Source organism: Pelobates fuscus, chromosome 10, assembly GCF_036172605.1.
Source record: "Pelobates fuscus isolate aPelFus1 chromosome 10, aPelFus1.pri, whole genome shotgun sequence".
Taxonomy (NCBI): Eukaryota; Metazoa; Chordata; class Amphibia; order Anura; family Pelobatidae; genus Pelobates; species Pelobates fuscus.
The window spans coordinates 45,748,717-45,766,155 of NC_086326.1; the positions used below are offsets into that span (position 1 = coordinate 45,748,717).

General features: G+C 43.1%; 1 protein-coding gene across 2 annotated transcripts in view; it reads right to left on the reverse strand.

The window, feature by feature from the left end:
• INPP5A (inositol polyphosphate-5-phosphatase A) overlaps positions 1-14,187 on the reverse strand; it is a 474,649-nt gene extending 460,462 nt beyond the window's left edge. Inside the window, exon 1 of one of the 2 annotated variants that reach the window (XM_063433731.1) lies at positions 13,633-14,187. In XM_063433731.1, the coding sequence (XP_063289801.1) occupies positions 13,633-13,707 (75 nt within the window). In that variant the 5' untranslated portion in view covers positions 13,708-14,187. The remainder of the gene's footprint in view (positions 1-13,632) is intronic. The other variant, XM_063433732.1, reaches the window with a different exon arrangement.
• Positions 14,188-17,439: the final 3,252 nt, after the last annotated feature.

The following is a 17,439-nucleotide window of genomic DNA, read 5'->3' on the forward strand; positions in this document are numbered from 1 at the left end:
TTATATCAAGTAATGTGAGAACAAGCAGCCATGACTGAGGGAAGAGCAGTTGTATCAGCTTATCAAACTACACTCCAACATTGCAATAAAACCAGAGAATATGAGAACAGTCTTTAGTTTAGAGAAACTCAGTATCTTGCCCTTCGTTTGGTCTCCGCTCGGATCTTAAATGTTTTTGCTCACTTGAGCCATTACAAAGAGAACCTATACCATTTGCATATCAGACTAATCTCACCCATAAGGAGCAGTCCAAAACTGAAATGCCAGCAGGCCCTTCTGCATGAGAGATACGATACAGCAATCTCGGACTATCGTTTTGGCCCGGTCATATTTTCTGGTTTTGCTGCAATGCATTTAACACTCTAAGATTCCCTGGTAAACTTCAAGAAATTGGTACTTTGTTTCCCCATGATCCGCTGTTTCAAGGAGACTGTATTAGCTTTCTATTAACAATTGCTTTTGCTAATTTGCTCCAAAATATTTTATGGAAATGGAGACTCCATGGTGTGAAGAAAAACAATTTGCATTTAACAACCTCTTTTGCTAAATAGAAATGAGGGATTCATGGGACACACGTCAACTTGTTTAACCCCTTAAGGACCAAACTTCTGGAATAAAAGGGAATCATGACGTGTCACACACGTCATGTGTCCTTAAGGGGTTAAAATTGTATTTATGCACTTACATTTTATTTTAATTTTTTAAATTGGGGGTTGGTTTTGTAATCTTTGGCCATTACTTTCTCATTTTCTAGTTAAGCCTTTTTGCACGCATTAGTGTATTTCTTATATCATATATAGGATGCCTCTGATAGATTTGTCAGATTTAATATGCCCTTTTCTTATGTTAAATTTCTTGGTTTACCTTCCCACTAAGTCACATTAGTTTCAATTTGTTTCTTTTAGATTTATTACTCAAGGGTACATACTGAGAAGTGTACATTTATAGTAGTTGTTTTAAGGTATTCCACTTATCCTCTGTTTTTTTCACACAAAAAAAAAATATATATATATTTGTCTGTAACCTATGGTTGAAAAATAAAATGTATATATAAACACACACACACACACACACACACACCATGCCTCTCCTAAATTTTTTTCCTATACTTCCTAAATAATGTAAAACCATTTACCGTATTTATTCGAGTATAACGCGCACACGTGTATAACGCGCACCCCTAATTTTCGATTAAAAAAAAATAATAAAAATAAATAAATAAATAAAAAAATCGGTATAAAATTTTGTACCGATTTTTAATCTAAAGTTAGGGTTGCTCGTTATACGCGAATAAATATTAGCCCAGCAGAAGAGGGAGGGGGTGCTTAGTCAATTAATCTTTTGGAGAGCTGATCATTTTATATGTATTGGGCTGTTTGAAGTAAAAACTTTGTGGAGAGGTCCTAAATAATAAAAATACTATAGAAATTAGAAATAAATAAATACTATTTTTGTCCCAGTTAAACCTAAGTCACCTACTTGTTTTTACATTCCCAGTATTTTCCTGTACAACATTATCTACAATATTATTCGAAGAAATAGAGATGCTTAACACTGCTATAAGCAATATGCCTGCTTAAAAAAGGGATCATAGAAAAAGCCTGAATGCAAGGAAAATAAACCATTTAATACGCTCCGATAATACTTACCAGGACCGCCGGGCAGCAAGCGTTTACTCACCTCCCTGCAGCTCCTCCAGCTCCCCAGTGTAAATCTCGCGAGACCCGCGGCCGTCAGACAGTGGCGTACACACAACCCATGGGGCCCCGGTGCGAAAACTGATCCGTGGGCCCCCCCGCGCGCGCTTACGCTGCGCGGGCAGGGGCCCGCAACACATGGCGGCGGGCACCGGGTCGCAGGGCTGCGACCTGTGTGACCGCGGTATGTATGCCAGTGCATGCATAAACACATACACTTTAAGGACCACTACAGACACCCAGATCACATCAGCTCAATGAAGTGGTCTGGGTGCCAGGTCTCTAGTTTTAACCCTGCAGCTGAAAACATAGCCGTTTCAGAGAAACGGCTATGTTTCACTGAGGGTTAATCCAGCCTCTAGTGGCTGTCTCATTGACAGCCGCTAGAGGATTTTCTGCGATTCTCACTGTGAAAATCACAGTGAGAAGACGCTGAACGTCCATAGGAAAGCATTGAATAATGCTTTCCTATGGGCGGTTTGAATGCGCGCGTGGCTCTTGCCACGCATGCGTATTCGGAGCTGAGAGGCGGAGAGATTCCCAGCGCCAAGGGAGTCCGGCGCTGGAGAAAGGTAAGTAAGTGCTTAAGACACACACACTCTCATGAACAGACGCACACATTTACTGACAGACACACACTCAGGGACAGACATACATACACACTCACTAACAGATGCACACAAACATACTCAGTAACAGACACACACACTAACACACACTCTAACACACACACACACACACTAACATACACTCACACACACACTCTAAGACTAACACACACACACTAACATACACTCACACACACTAGCATACACTCACAAACACACACTAGCATACACTCACAAACACACACTAGCACACACTCACTCACACACACTCACACACACTCACACACACTCACACACACTCACACACACTAACACACACTCACACACACTAACACACACTCACACACACTAACACTCACTCACACTAACACTCACTCACACTAACACTCACTCACACTAACACACACTCACACTAACACACACTCACACTAACACACACTCACACTAACACACACTCACACTCACATACACTCACTCACATACACTCACTCACATACACTCACTCACATACACTCACTCACATACACTCACTCACATACACTCACTCACATACACTCACTCACATACACTCACTAACATACACTCACTAACATACACTCACTAACATACACTCACTAACATACACTCACTAACATACACTCACTAACATACACTCACTAACATACACTCACTAACATACACTCACTAACATACACTCACTAACATACACTCACTAACATACACTCACTAACATACACTCACTAACATACACTCACTAACATACACTCACTAACATACACTCACTAACATACACTCACTAACATACACTCACTAACATACACTCACTAACATACACTCACTAACATACACTCACACTCACAAACACACACTCACAAACACACACTCACAAACACACACTCACAAACATACACACACACTCACTAACACTAACATACACTCACACTCACACCCTAACACACACTCACTAACTCTAACACATACTCACTAACACTAACATACACTCACACTCACAAACACACACTAACACACACTCACTAACACTAACATACACTCACACTCACAAACACACACACACTCACAAACACACACACTCACACTCTAACACATACTCACTAACACTAACACTCACAAACACATTTTTTGTTTAAATCCCCCCAGCCTCCTTACCTGTGGGAGAGCTGAGGGGATTCCCTGGGGTCCAGTGGTGCTGCTGGGCTCCTGGGGGGCCGGTCACCCGGTGGGCAGGCAGGCTGGCGGGCGCGCGAGGGAGCACTGTCTCCTGAGTGCTTCCTCTTCAGCTCCCTCGCGCGCCGCATACTGATGCCGGAGCCGGAAGATGACGTCATCTTCCGGCTCCGGTATCAGTGCGATGCGCGAGGGAGCTGAAGAGGAAGCACCTAGGAGACAGTGCTCTCTCGCGCGTCCGCAGTACCGGCCAGCCGGATGACAGCAGGGCCAGCCTCGGGGGGCCCGGAGGTGGCCGGCTCCTGGGCCCCCCAGGACAAGAGGCTGGCCCAGTGACATACATACCGGGTCGCAGGGCGGCCGGGCCCCCTGGTGGGCCGGGCCCGGTCGCAGCCGCGACCCCTGCGACCCCGGTATGTACGCCACTGCCGTCAGAGCTGGCCGCGGGTCTCGCGAGATTTACACTGGGGAGCTGGAAGAGCTGCAGGGAGGTGAGTAAACGCTTGCTGCCCGCCACCCCAGGACCGCCGGGCTTGTAATGAGCCCGGCGGTCCTGGGAGGTATTATCGGAGCACCCACTCTAATTCGAGTATAACGCGCACCCCTAATTTTAGATTAAAAATCGGTACAAGGGGCGGAGCCTAGCAGCGCAACGGAGCGGTCGCCATTTTCAGCAGCTCCGACCAGCGACAAAATCATCGACCAAATATCAGCGGCATCCTACCTCACACGAACAAACCAACGCCTGCATCGCCATCAGCTCACAAACCCGAAGCGGCTGATGCCTTTTTTTCAGCCCCAAAGCAGGAAATACCGCAACCGCAGCACCAAGGCCTACCACGTGAGCAGCCAGCCTCTAGTTACTTTAGGCGGCCTCACACAGTGGAGCGACACGGACACGGCAGCACTGCTGCTAGCCCAGCCTGAACCCTACCCAGTTGCAGAGATGGGTAGGAGATCCAACAAAACGCCGGCGGGCAACCGCGGGACCCAGCGCGACATCAGCCAGATGCTGCAAAACCCGGCAACAGTCATGGCGGCAAGCTCCCGGGAACACTCACCCTTGCCAGACCCCTCACCCACGGGATCAGGCGGTCGGGCCTCACGACAGAGCCCAACACGGTCTGAAGGCGAACAGCAACTCACACAAGAGGTACTAACCCCGGCCTCCAAGCAGGACATTCAGGAGATGCTCACTAGCCTACAGCGCAACCTCAGGAGCATGTGGGAAGCGGACTTAGGGGTACTCACTACCGAGGTACAGGCCGTTAAGGCGCGCACCCATGATAATGAAAGGGAAATATTTGACCTCAAAAACGACCTAAAGGCTCTGACAGACCAGGTCCAACTTATACAAACGACCCAAACAAGCAGATGAACATACTAGACGACAGGGGAAGACGAAAAAACATTAAAATACGGGGAGTACCAGAATCCATCCCCCTGGAAGAACTACTGCACTACGTGCGGCGACTGGCTGCCTCCCTCCTGACAGCAACACAAGCCAAACGCTTTACCTTTGACGGGGTATACCGAATAGCAAAACCACCACAAGCTCCAGCTGCAGCACCACGCGACATAATACTCCGATGTCAAACAATGACTGACAAGATCACCCTGTTAACAGCATTGAAGGGACAAACTCCTTACAAATTTGAAAATAGCCATATATCATTCTTCCAAGATCTATGCAGAGCCACATTGCTGTGGAGGAAATCTATGCAGCCCCTGACGAAGATCCTACAGACAGCAGGCCTCACTTACAGATGGGCAACACCAAGGTCCCTGTGGATTACCAAGGAGGAGAACTCATTCAAAGCCACAGACCCAGCGGACATCCCAGCCTTACTCACAGCACTGGGCCTCCCACCACAGAGCGCAGCCAATCAAGGGACCCACCGTGCACTCTCAGGCACAGAGGCCTCCAATCTTCCACCTGAGCCCGAAGACCGGACTAGATACCTACACCGGGACGATACTTGCCGTAAAAACGTTACCTCAGTGTAATGCCTGGCAGGACATTTTTGCTCTCATCCTCTGCCGACAGCGGTGGAAAACGTATAATTGTGTTTTTTCGTTATGCTTTTTTCTTTGTTTGTTTGTTTTTCTTCTCCCTCATTAACACTAAAGATTTTTCTAGTTAAACGTGCAGAGAAATGTTAAGCCGACTAACCCCAGACGGTGCCTCACATAGACGGGCCAGACACCTAGCAGTAATAAGACGGGCGGCCAGCACCAGGACGCTTACACCCCCCCCCCCCCCACTACCCTGGGGACAAAGGGTAGGTTACACGAAGACGTATCACACATAATATCACTAGACTGACATAAAAGGGGCAGACCACCAACACCAAACAGTCAACCCTGACTGTACCCTAGCAAGACACAGACTATCACGGCCCACACCACCCGACACTCTCCCACAGTAGAATCTAAGCGCACACAACACCACTCATAGAGAGACGGGTGGCCTTATAGAGCTCTCCCTCTACCAGGGATATAACACCACTCAGGCGCCAACCTGAAGCGCGACTGACATAGAACACGAATCCATCACTGGTAGAGACGGCAAACTCGATATAACCACACAGACGGATATATTAGAAAAAGGTGCACAAGACAACTAGACCCCAACAGTAGAATGCTATGGAAACTGTGAAATTACTTGTATACGCTGTTGTGGCACACTGTACTATGTTTGTACCCCTAATACTGCACCGAAAAATAAAGATTTACAAAAAAAAAAAAAAAAAAAAAAAATCGGTACAAAATTTTGCGCGTTATACTCGAATAAATACGGTAAGTTAACAGCCCAATCATGTCTCACCCCACCATGTTTCCGTTATTCCTATTATGTTGTATTGTTTAGTGTATGCTATTGCCTCTAGCTCCCTTATTTTGAGATTAAGGCTCTTTGCCTTAGCAAGTATACATTTCATATCATGAGTCTCTTGTACTTTTTTTTTTTATTACTATTAGATACCTTCTCTGTTCTGATCTTGCCATTCCTCCCATCTCCACCCCCTTTTGGTAGTGACCTAAAGCCCATCTTCTGGTCATATCTACATTTTGTGGATTTCTGTGTTTCCTCCCTGTCCCCTCCCACTAGTTTCAAATCTACTCCAACCTTGAAGTCACCCTGTCACCAGCACAGCAGACCTTCTTCCATTTAGGTGCATTCCATCACGGCTATAAAGATTGAACAATATCAGTCCAGTGCATTAAAAAGCCCAAACCCTCCTTCCTACACTGACTTTAGCCACACATTGACCCCCTAATCTCCCACTTTATTTCTACTTCGTGCAACGCAGGTAATAGCTCTGAAAATACTATTTTGGAGGTGCTTTTATTCAATTTACTTCCTAATTTCCTGAACTCATTCTTAAGGACCCAGCACTTTCCTTTGATTTTGTCATTGGTACCAATAGGGACCATGACAGCCAGGTCATCCCCAGGCGCCCCTCCCAATAATCTACTACCACAGTCAGCAACATGCCAGACACGACAGCTAATTGCCCAATAGACAGTCAGAGTGGCAAATTACCACTGTCTACTCTCTTAAAAGTATAGAGTCCCCTTCCACCACAACCTGTCTAACCTTTCTTCAATTTTTAGTCCCAATCAAGAAGAAAGAGCTTCTTCCACTACAGCTACTCCAGAGCTGATGCTCCCAACATTTTCACTCAAACAAGGATGCAGAAAATCAGGACTAGCCTAACCTTTCCTCTTCCCAGCCTAGCTACATGCCTATTCCTCAGTTGTCTTATACATGGTCGATCCTGGTGGGTGCAGACCGTCCAACTGCACAGTAGATAAGCAGGGTGTGCAGTGCTAGGATCCACCCCTGCATGTAGACACTGCCCCCTCTTGTTATGCACTACCCCTGCACAGCCAGTGCCAGGCAGAGGGATGGGATCTACCTGCAGGGCAGAGCCTAGCATGGCACACCCGGCCTGTCTACTGAGTACCTGGGCGGTCTGCACCTACCCTCCTCCCCCAGGGTCGGCCCTGGTCTTATCTCCTTCCACTCCACTAGAGCCCCCCACTAAACTCTGTTCCGTGAGCAGCAGACGTCTTTCATGATGGTCAATCTGCCTCCATGTTTCAATTTGCTTCACCAGAACTCCATTATGAGCTTCCAGAGAAGTCACTCGCTCACACCTGCCACAGAGGTATGGACACTGGATGGATTCAACCAGGCAGCCTCTGAAGATGGGTAGGGAATAAATTCAAGGAAAGCACAGCAGTCTTTACCATAGGCAATGGCACCAGATTGTGAGACTAACCAATGCTTTAAATATTGAAGCATTAAAAACGACACGGCCCAGAGAGGTGGCAATAACTTTTTGAAAACTAAAAGAGCTTGTAATTATTAACATTTGAAAGAAGGCGGGGGTATTAGTAACAAGTGTAAGTCAATGGAAAAACTGTCAAAAGATATTCTATTAAAGGGAAACTCCAGTGCCAGGAAAACGATCTGTTTTCCTGTCACTGGAGGGTCCCTCTCCTTCCCACCCCCCAATCCCCGTTTACTGAAGGGGTGAAAACCCCTTTAGTCACTTACCTGAGGCAGCGGTGATGTCCCTCGCCGCTGTCTCCTCCTCCGCGACGCTCCTCCTGTCAATTGCGTCGGCCGGTGGGCGAGACTGATCCCGCCCACCGGCCGATGAGACCTAATGCGCATGCGTGGCAATGCCACGCATGCGCATTACGTCTCCCCATAGGAAAGCATTGAAAAATAATTTCAATGCTTTCCTATGGGGTTTTGAGCAACGCTGGAGGTCCTCACACAGCGTGAGGACGTCCAGCGACGCTCTAGCACAGGTTTCCTGTGCTATGGACCAGGAAGTGACCTCTAGTGGCTGTCTAGCAGACAGCCACTAGAGGTGGAGTTAACCCTGCAAGGTAATTATTGCAGTTTATGAAAAACTGCAATAATTACACTTGCAGGGTTAAGGGTAGTGGGAGTTGGCACCCAGACCACTCCAATGAGCAGAAGTGGTCTGGGTGCCTGGAGTGTCCCTTTAATGTAAACGTACAGAATATAAAGCTTGCAGTATACTCTATAAAATCCGTTATCCCCGCCTAGTTACTCATATGTTGTGGCACTGGACAGCTCCATGACATCATTAATCCATTATTGATTGAAAGGATGGGTTCAAGGCCTCAAGTTATAAACTAATCAAACTAGATGCCCTGATACAAACCATTACTACGCCATTAAAACTTGAATGCTCCAACTTGCAGGCAAAGCTTATAAAATCTATGCAAACATTTCATCTTCTTCAAAAGAAGTTGTGTTAAAATACGGCTATGCAAGTTTACAACTAAAAAATAAAAACAAACAAGCTACTATATCTAGTTCCCAATTACATTTTAGGTTTAATACATGAAAATGTAGCAAAAAAAAAAAAAAAAAACACACCACACCACACCACACACACACTCCAGAGAATATTGATGCCAAAATAAAAAACAAAAAACTTTTAAATAAAATCAAAATGTACAAAATTAAAATAGTAATAGCATTAGTTGTCATCCATTTTTGTTACAACTACATATATATGTCACCCGACAACTTGCATATATCAAGTCACGCAATAAACTGCATACGAGGTACATAATCACTCATTGTGTGTCTCAGTCATTATGGACCAATAGCCATTATTGGTTTAAGTTAGATTATGTAATAAATCCTAAAATATGCACTCACTAATACTGCTCATTAAATGCTCGAGCTTTGCTTTAAAATCTACCAATTTACTGTAGACTCTTAGAAGAGGTTACCCTATTGACCTCTGTTTCGGAATATTTAACCCAAGGGTTAAATGACACTTTTGCGAATAACTGAACAAGTCTGATATGCTATTCTAACTAAATTATGTGCTGCACTGTGGGTCCGACTATGGGTAAAGAGATTAGGATAATCAAAATAGTATAGCCAAAAATAAATAAATAAATAAATCTAAATTTTGCTCTATATAACTACTGTTAAAACAGACTTATGAAAAAAACACACAAACCGTTAAAATACATTGACCCACACTTCACTAGGAAGGACCATCTGCTCATATGTTTCCATTTTTGCCTCTGCATGCCATTCACATTCCTTCTTCACTATCTTGCAACAGAGGGCAGCTTAATCTTCACTGATTAAGCAGCCCTCCAAAAAGGATTATGGGAAATAATTTCTAATATAAAATCTATGGGCAAAGTCCAATAAGTAGAGCAATCTTCAAAAAAAAAAAGAGGGGGGGGAGGGGGGAGGGGTTTCTGTACCTCAACAAAATATCAACGTCCACTAGGGCGAACATAACAATAAAATATAACATTTATACTAGAAGACAAATTACACCAAACATCAATTATTATACCAATTGAGAAGATTAATACATGCAAAGCCCCATATTATATTTTATTAGTATTTTTAAACAGTGCAAAAATAAGTGTATAATAATTACATATTTGATACTAGAAAAGCTACAATTTCTGGGGAAATTGTGTGATGTGTTCTTGCCTCCAACAGTAGTCTACAACTGGAGTGGGCGGAGTAACTGTTATTATTTATTTATATAGAACGTTGTTGCCCAAAGTGCTTCATAGTTACATTAAAACATACATTTATAAAACCATTAGCAGGTGTACAAAAGGACCTGTCTATGACATCACTTGCTGCTGCAGCCTGGCACAGGTCAGAGTATTTTTGCGGTTGCCATCTTCAAACGGTCGTATTTTAAAAACTATACATCCTACAGCGAAGAGCTTTATATTGTTAGAATCACAAGACCGAGACATAGTCTTGTATGTAGTATGTCTCTGAAATCTTAACAATGAAGGCACAGTCGCAGTTTAGAAATTGCCCTTCAAATTTAAGCTGTCTGGAGTGGAGTTTCAATGAATGTCAATGGACAGCATGAGTTGCAAACAAATGGTCATATCGTGAAAACTATCAGGACTATGGCTTAGCCGTGGACATTTCTAGTGGCAGCAGGGATAGCTGAACGTTTTGATATAAGATCTGTGTAGGTGGGCTTGAAAATGAGGGAGTGGTGGCAGTTTAGAAATCATGTCCTGATTTTTCAGCTTTTGCCAGCTCCCACTCTAGCTTTGAACATTTTGCCATTCATTCCTATGGGACCAATTTCGCCACAAGAACGACGATATTCCGTGAACCATTCGGCGAAACGTTCCACAAAGTAATAGCATACCAATCGGGAACAATCCGCACGTTTTGGTATATTTTTGTCTATGTAGTGTAAAAACTGTGGGAGGAGTTAGGGTGGTAAATTTGGCTATAATAAGAATAATAATATATATGTGAGATAACATTAAGTGGTCTTGCTATGCAAGAACACTTAATAAGAACAAATGATCACCAAATACGTCTGCCGAAAAATATCAACAGTAAACTGGCCATATGTTCACTTGAGCACACAGTACTCTCAGTGGTAACTATAAAAGTACTATTTACAATGGCAGATAACTAACACTTCTGTGGAAAGCTGAGAATAACCGGCACGGCTAATAAAAGCTCCAATGTGGAGCTCATTCTTAGAAGTTACAGTAAGGATTTCAGCACCGATATGCTGTACATTGTAACTAGTGTAAATGGGTATAAAAGAAACTTGCATAGGCTTAATAGTCATCCTGGAATTCTGTGGCTAGTCATTTTGTTATTATATATGGTTTAACTAACTAGCTAGGAGCTACATCACAGATGTATGATATGACATCTCCCAAGTGTCCCTGTTCAGGAGGGACAGTCCCTATTTTGGGCCCATAAACCTCTGTATCTGTTCCTCTTTTCTGATGTGTCTGAGTGTTTAACAGAGCTCCCTAGCAATAATGCATTTAAACTACAATAAATGGGCTTTGAGATCAGTCAGAGTACATAAGATACATTGTTCTGGTTCTAAATTAATTTTAGTTGCACCCCAACTCACTACTAAAATGGAAGCAGCACTGTCAACCACCCCCTGTCTTACTCAAGTCATATCAGTTGGAGTAATGGACGTGTTTTAATAGACAAGACCAAGACAAGTTAATTAAAGCTTTGTATGGATTTGAACGTATGCAACAACTTGGCAGTCACAAAATGCCACCAACAGCGCTGTGGTTACGCACGTGCTACCCATGTTCAAATGTTATCCTCAAATGCCTGTATGCCAGAAACGTTCACCCAATGCCTTGAAAGGATAAAGAAACATTAAAACAATAGCTCATAAGTTAGACTTGACATTAAACATGTTGGAACATATATTTTTGAACTGTTACAAACTCCATTTCTAAATCCAAAAAAAAAATAAAAATTAAAATGCATTTTTGTTTCCCAGCCAACCACCTACAGTTCTACTGCATTTAGTAGTTTTATCACATGTTACAACAAAAAGTAGGAAAATTGCCTGTCTCCATAACGAGACAAATTGCCACGGCAACTGCTCTAGTTTAGAACTTTGTACCAGAAATTACCTTTACCCAGAACCATAAAGGAACTCAAAACTCCGAGCGTACATTTCTGATGTAAATGCAGTATAGCTTTGAAAGTGTGTGTACATTTTTGGTACTTGTTTTTTAAATCCCTAACACTGTATCCCATTTTATCATGAACACTGACACCCAGTTTTGCTTTCTAGAACAGAACACAATGGTGAAAGTTTAATCGACACTGTTTTTTGTCTCAATAGAAAAGCATAGATAATAAAAAAATAAAAAAAAAACAATGGTAATAAAATGGGCCTGTCCTAACTTTTAATCTGAAATCTAGCATTTCCTTTAGTTATGAATATAGGAAACGTGCGACAGAGTATTTGTTGGTTCATCACAAAAACACACACCAATATTCACTAAAAAGTGTTAATTGGCAAATTCAAAGAATTTAAAATAAATTTTAGGTAGTGGAGAACGATTTATAAACAAACATTCTCTATTCCAACTATATATTTTCAGTTTGATGATTTTAGCCTACAAGTTTAAATTCACTTTGAATTCCTGGCAATTCACACTTATATTATATATATTATAATTATAAAAGCCAACAAATTCCACAGCGCTGTACAATGCGTAGCGAATAACTTAAAAAAAATATTCATACCATATTATCAATAAAGCTGTGGATACTTGTTTACACTTATCCCTACATCAAAAAGAAGGTAGTTGTTAGACCCACAACCAATAACCCAGGACATACTTGAAAATGAGAGAAATCTCAATGTATCTTTCCTGGTAAAATATTTTATAAATAAATAAATAATAAGAGATTAAAAAAAAAAAAAAAGTTTACCAGATTGCCAAAAAGGGACCACGGAATAAGGGAGTTAAGAACACCATCTAGATGGTATTATCAATAATTTCTCAAAATATCTCGACCTACAACTTGAATCCTGTTACAGAATGACTACAGATTTGTAGATCACTGTACATCTCTGTAGAGGCAAACAGCACTAGTGGGCTAGCGAAGGTACAAGTCTATTAAAACCAATTATCTGGAAAACACAACACTTTTTTTTTACAAAGTGCGGGTAACAGGATCTTGGTACCTGATAAATGGAAGGAGGGAGAGAGAGAGAATGGAAGAGGACTTGGAAAGTTTTTTGTCACAGAGAACATGAATCAAAGAATCTGGGAAAGGGTCACAGATGTGTTTAAACCCCACTTTTCTGAGAAAAGGGAACATGTAAATGCAATTGCTGTTGGGAGAGGGGGCAGGGCAGTTATCAGAAAGGCAGAGAGCTAAAATAGAGGAAAGCAATAGTAAAAAGGAGAGAGAGAAACAGACATCCTGAGAAACAGACACCCCGGGGCCTGAACACCACTGGCCAGAGAGAACAAAAAGGACATAATTTGAAGTAAAATTTAAAATGTTTTACATATTTCTAGCAACTCCCTCTCCACTACTGCAGGAGTCTGACATCTACTCACACTCCACTTTGTTGTTTAACACCTGCACCCAAAAAGCCCCCCAGCTGGGCACAGATATCCCTGCAAAATACAGTGTGAATGCACAGATCTACCATCCACAGAAACACACAGTGTGTTAACAACCTGCGAGAGGGGGCAGTGTGTGTGTACTTCCTATCATGAGCCCAGCCAGTGAGAGAGCATCAATACAAAGTATCAGTCTAGAGTTCCATGTGTGTACTCACATCATCAAACAGGGTCCCCACATTGGCTGTCACCAGCAGGATTCCTGTGCCAGGGGCACTCACTTTCATCGCCATAACGTTCCAATGGACAGAATGCAGAGAGATATAGAATCTTTGTATAAAATAAAATGTTAGAGGATCAGTACGAGCTCAGGTCCCAGCTCACACAGAATAAAATATCAGACTGTTAAAATAAGGGCATGGGGGGATCAGGAGCCCCCTAAGGTTAATGATGGGTCATAGAGGAACTGGTACAGGGGTCTCCCCAATGCAGTTATGTTAGATCCCCTGGCTCTCCGGAGCAGATGCAGCCATGTCCTGTCAGCCCTGGGAAAGTTCCCTCTGCCTTGTGGATAATCCTGGAGCTGAGCAAGTTTCCCTGTCCAGGAGGATGAGGGAGGGGGGAGGAGGGCACACAGGATCAGAGGCGTGATTCGGGAGGGGGCTGGGGGGGGGGCAGCACGGCCCGGATCCTCCGCACACTCAGTGTCCTGCTCGCTCAGCTCCTCCTGCAGCGGCACAGACCCGGCCACAGGCACCGGGGGCAGGAGGAGGGGAGGACCTGCCTCTGTGACGGAACAGTACAACACCAGCACCGCCTCTCTTAAAGCGGCCATCCCTCCCTCCTCAGCTAGCTGCTGGAGAGGAGGGCCATCAAATGAATGGCTGCTACAATGCCCTCCCCCTCCCCCTCTCCAGTGAATATTAATAATGATAATATATTGGCGGGGGGGCACCTTTCTAGTATTGCAATTGCATAATTTTGTAGAAATTCCAAAATGTAACCCATAATTGTTTTTATGCCATTTACAATGGGGGTTTACTTGCTAAACACAGAATTATAGTAAAATGAAAAGTAAATTAACAATTTTACCAAAAATAGTGATTTTAGATTTTAACTAAAGCCCCTCAAATTCTAGTGACTTGAAAATTCTAATGTCAAAATATATATAACATTGACACTAAAATATGTCCTACTTAGCTATAGTCACAGCTCTGCTATTTTAGCCTATATTTTCATGTTTGGATTTCCACTCACTACATTTTGATTTTAGTAAATAAAACCCCTTGGTTTTCAATAAAACAGTTCAGGGAATTGCACTGAAAGTGGTCATCTAGTTTGGAATGAATCTGTGATTCTGTGCTAAAAAAAACAAAAAACCCAATATAAATTACATACAAAGTCACTTACCTCTGTGGCATAGTTAGAGTCAGGGACTCTAGATATTACCCACATAAACAGTAGCTTAAAATACATTTTAAAGGGACACAATAGTCACCAAAACAACTTTAGCCTAATTATTATTATTTTTTTTTTTAGTATTTTATTATTTATATAGCACCATCAGATTCTGTAGTGCTGTACAATGGGATGAAGCAGTTTTGGTGTATAGATCATGCCCCTGCAGTTTTACTGCTCAATTCTCTGCCATTTAGGAGTTACATCACTTTGTTTATGCAGTCCTAGGCACATCTTCCTGCATGTGACTTACACAGCCTTCCTAAACACTTCCTGCAAATAGTCATCCAATGTTTAAACTTTATTGCTTCTGAGGACACCCACAGTGAAAATCCACAAGTGCCATTAAATGAGCTTGTGCTGGGCAAAATCAATATAAGGTATATTTCTGTCCATACAAGAACACATCAAACACACTTTGTGCTTGGTCATCTTAGAAGGAGTCTGACCAACACTGTAGCATGTCAGCTTGGTGTTCATGTACATCATCTTGATAGCTCACCCCATTCCATCAGCAATGATGATACAACCCCACTTTACAGCGCTACGGAATCTGATGGCGCTATAGAAATATTAAAATAATAATAATAATGGTGTATCAATGACACAACCATTGTTGCTTCACTCAGAGATTCCTACCTGTGAATCTCCCAATCTTAGGAGGTACAAATTATACACTTGTGGCTGTCCTGCCACTCCTGTGGTGGGGATAGGGATAAATATGTTTCCAGATCACCCATTTACCCGAGTTACCAAGTAATGTTCTGCTCCTCGCGCACACTGCAGGTGAGAAGGGGTTAATAATATTATGAGTGCGCCTGCACGTCAGTTAAAGGTTAAAGGATCACTATAGTGTCAGGAAAACAAAGCGGTTTTCCTGAAACTATAGTGCCCTGAGGGTGCCCCCACCCTCAGGGTCCCCCTCCCGTGGTGCTGAAGGGGTTAGAACCCCTTCAGCAGCTTACCTTATACCAGCGCTGGGCTCCCTCGGCGCTGGTGCCTCTCCTCCCCCGCCAACGTCAGCTCCCCCGCCCGACGTCAGTGGAGCCGAATGTGCATGCGCGGCAAGTGCCGCACGCACATTCAAAGTGTCCATAGGAAAGCATGTCCGGAAGACAGCCACTAGAGGCTGGATTAACCCCAAATGTAAACATAGCAGTTTCTCTTTGCATCTGAAGGGTTAAAACCTGATGGACCTGGCACCCAGACCACTTCATTGAGCTGAAGGGGTCTAGGTGACTATAGTGTCACTTTAACATATGGGTGGACCCCTATCCATAACATTACATCCATAGCTTATGAGTAAATGTAAGAGGAACAGAATTAAAGGGACACTATAGTCACCAAAACAACTTTAGTTTAAAGGGACACTATAGTCACCCAGACCACTTCAGCTCAATGAAGTGGTCTGGGTGCCAGGTCCCCCAGGTTTTAACCATTATATGTAACTTCTATGTTTACATTGCAGGGTTAATCCAGCCTCTAGTGACTGTCTTCCTGTCTTCTTCTTCATGGGAAAATCGCATCCAGCGTGCAGAACATCCTCAGGAAAGCATTGAGAAATGCTTTCCTATGGACTGTTTGAATGCGTGCGGGAGCTGATGTCGGTGGGGGAGGAGAGGTCACCAGTGCCGAGGGAGCCCGGCGCTGGATAAAGGTAAGTGGCTGAAGGGGTTTTAAGCTCCAAGGGAGGGGGCCCTGAGGGTGGGGAGTTCCTAAGGATGATATCGTGTCAGGAAAACAAGTTTGTTTTCCTGACACTATAGTGATCCTTTAAAGAAATAGCTAGATCTAAAACATACGATTATTCTTTATATAAGTAAAGTGCATGTTTCAATTAAATTAACAATTCACATAGCAGATATCTTTGCCTTTGTAGCTAGAAATCATTAGCCATTGGGCAGGGAATTAGTCAATGGGGAGGGGAAGACTGTAAGGAGAGGCAAAAGTGGCAAAATACATATTCGCCAATGTAGTCAACAATCATTGCAACTGTTCTGTATATGCTATCCACCAAAGTGCATGATTTGAACTTGCTTAATGAAACATACACGCATATTAAATTCAGTTTGGAACACAACAGGTTAAAGAAACATCTATTGTCATCACCATGGCACGTTAAAAGGTATCAAACAGGCTCGTCAGATCTTTCCAAGATGGATCCATTTTGGTTGTTAACTTTCCCTTCGAGTTTTGATCTCAAGATCTCGTTATTCACGCTACCTGAAATAAAGCCCAATTTTCAGTCTATTATGATTTTAAACTTTGACATTACTATCATAAATGGTTTGCCAGATTTTTGGATTGTGATTGTGTTCAAAGCAAATCACGTGGTTCAGTCTTTAAGTCTAAAACTTTTTATCGATACGACAACATCTATGGATTATAGCTTGCCCCAAACTGTTTCCTTGAAAAACTGACATGGTACCTCCTCCCCCCAGGAGACGACTATTTAGTCACGCAGCTCACACAAAGGGATCAGACTCGCTGGTTACAATACGCTCGGAGCAGCTGACACACGAGCGTAGGTTAGACTCCCGAATACGACACACTACAGGACATAACCA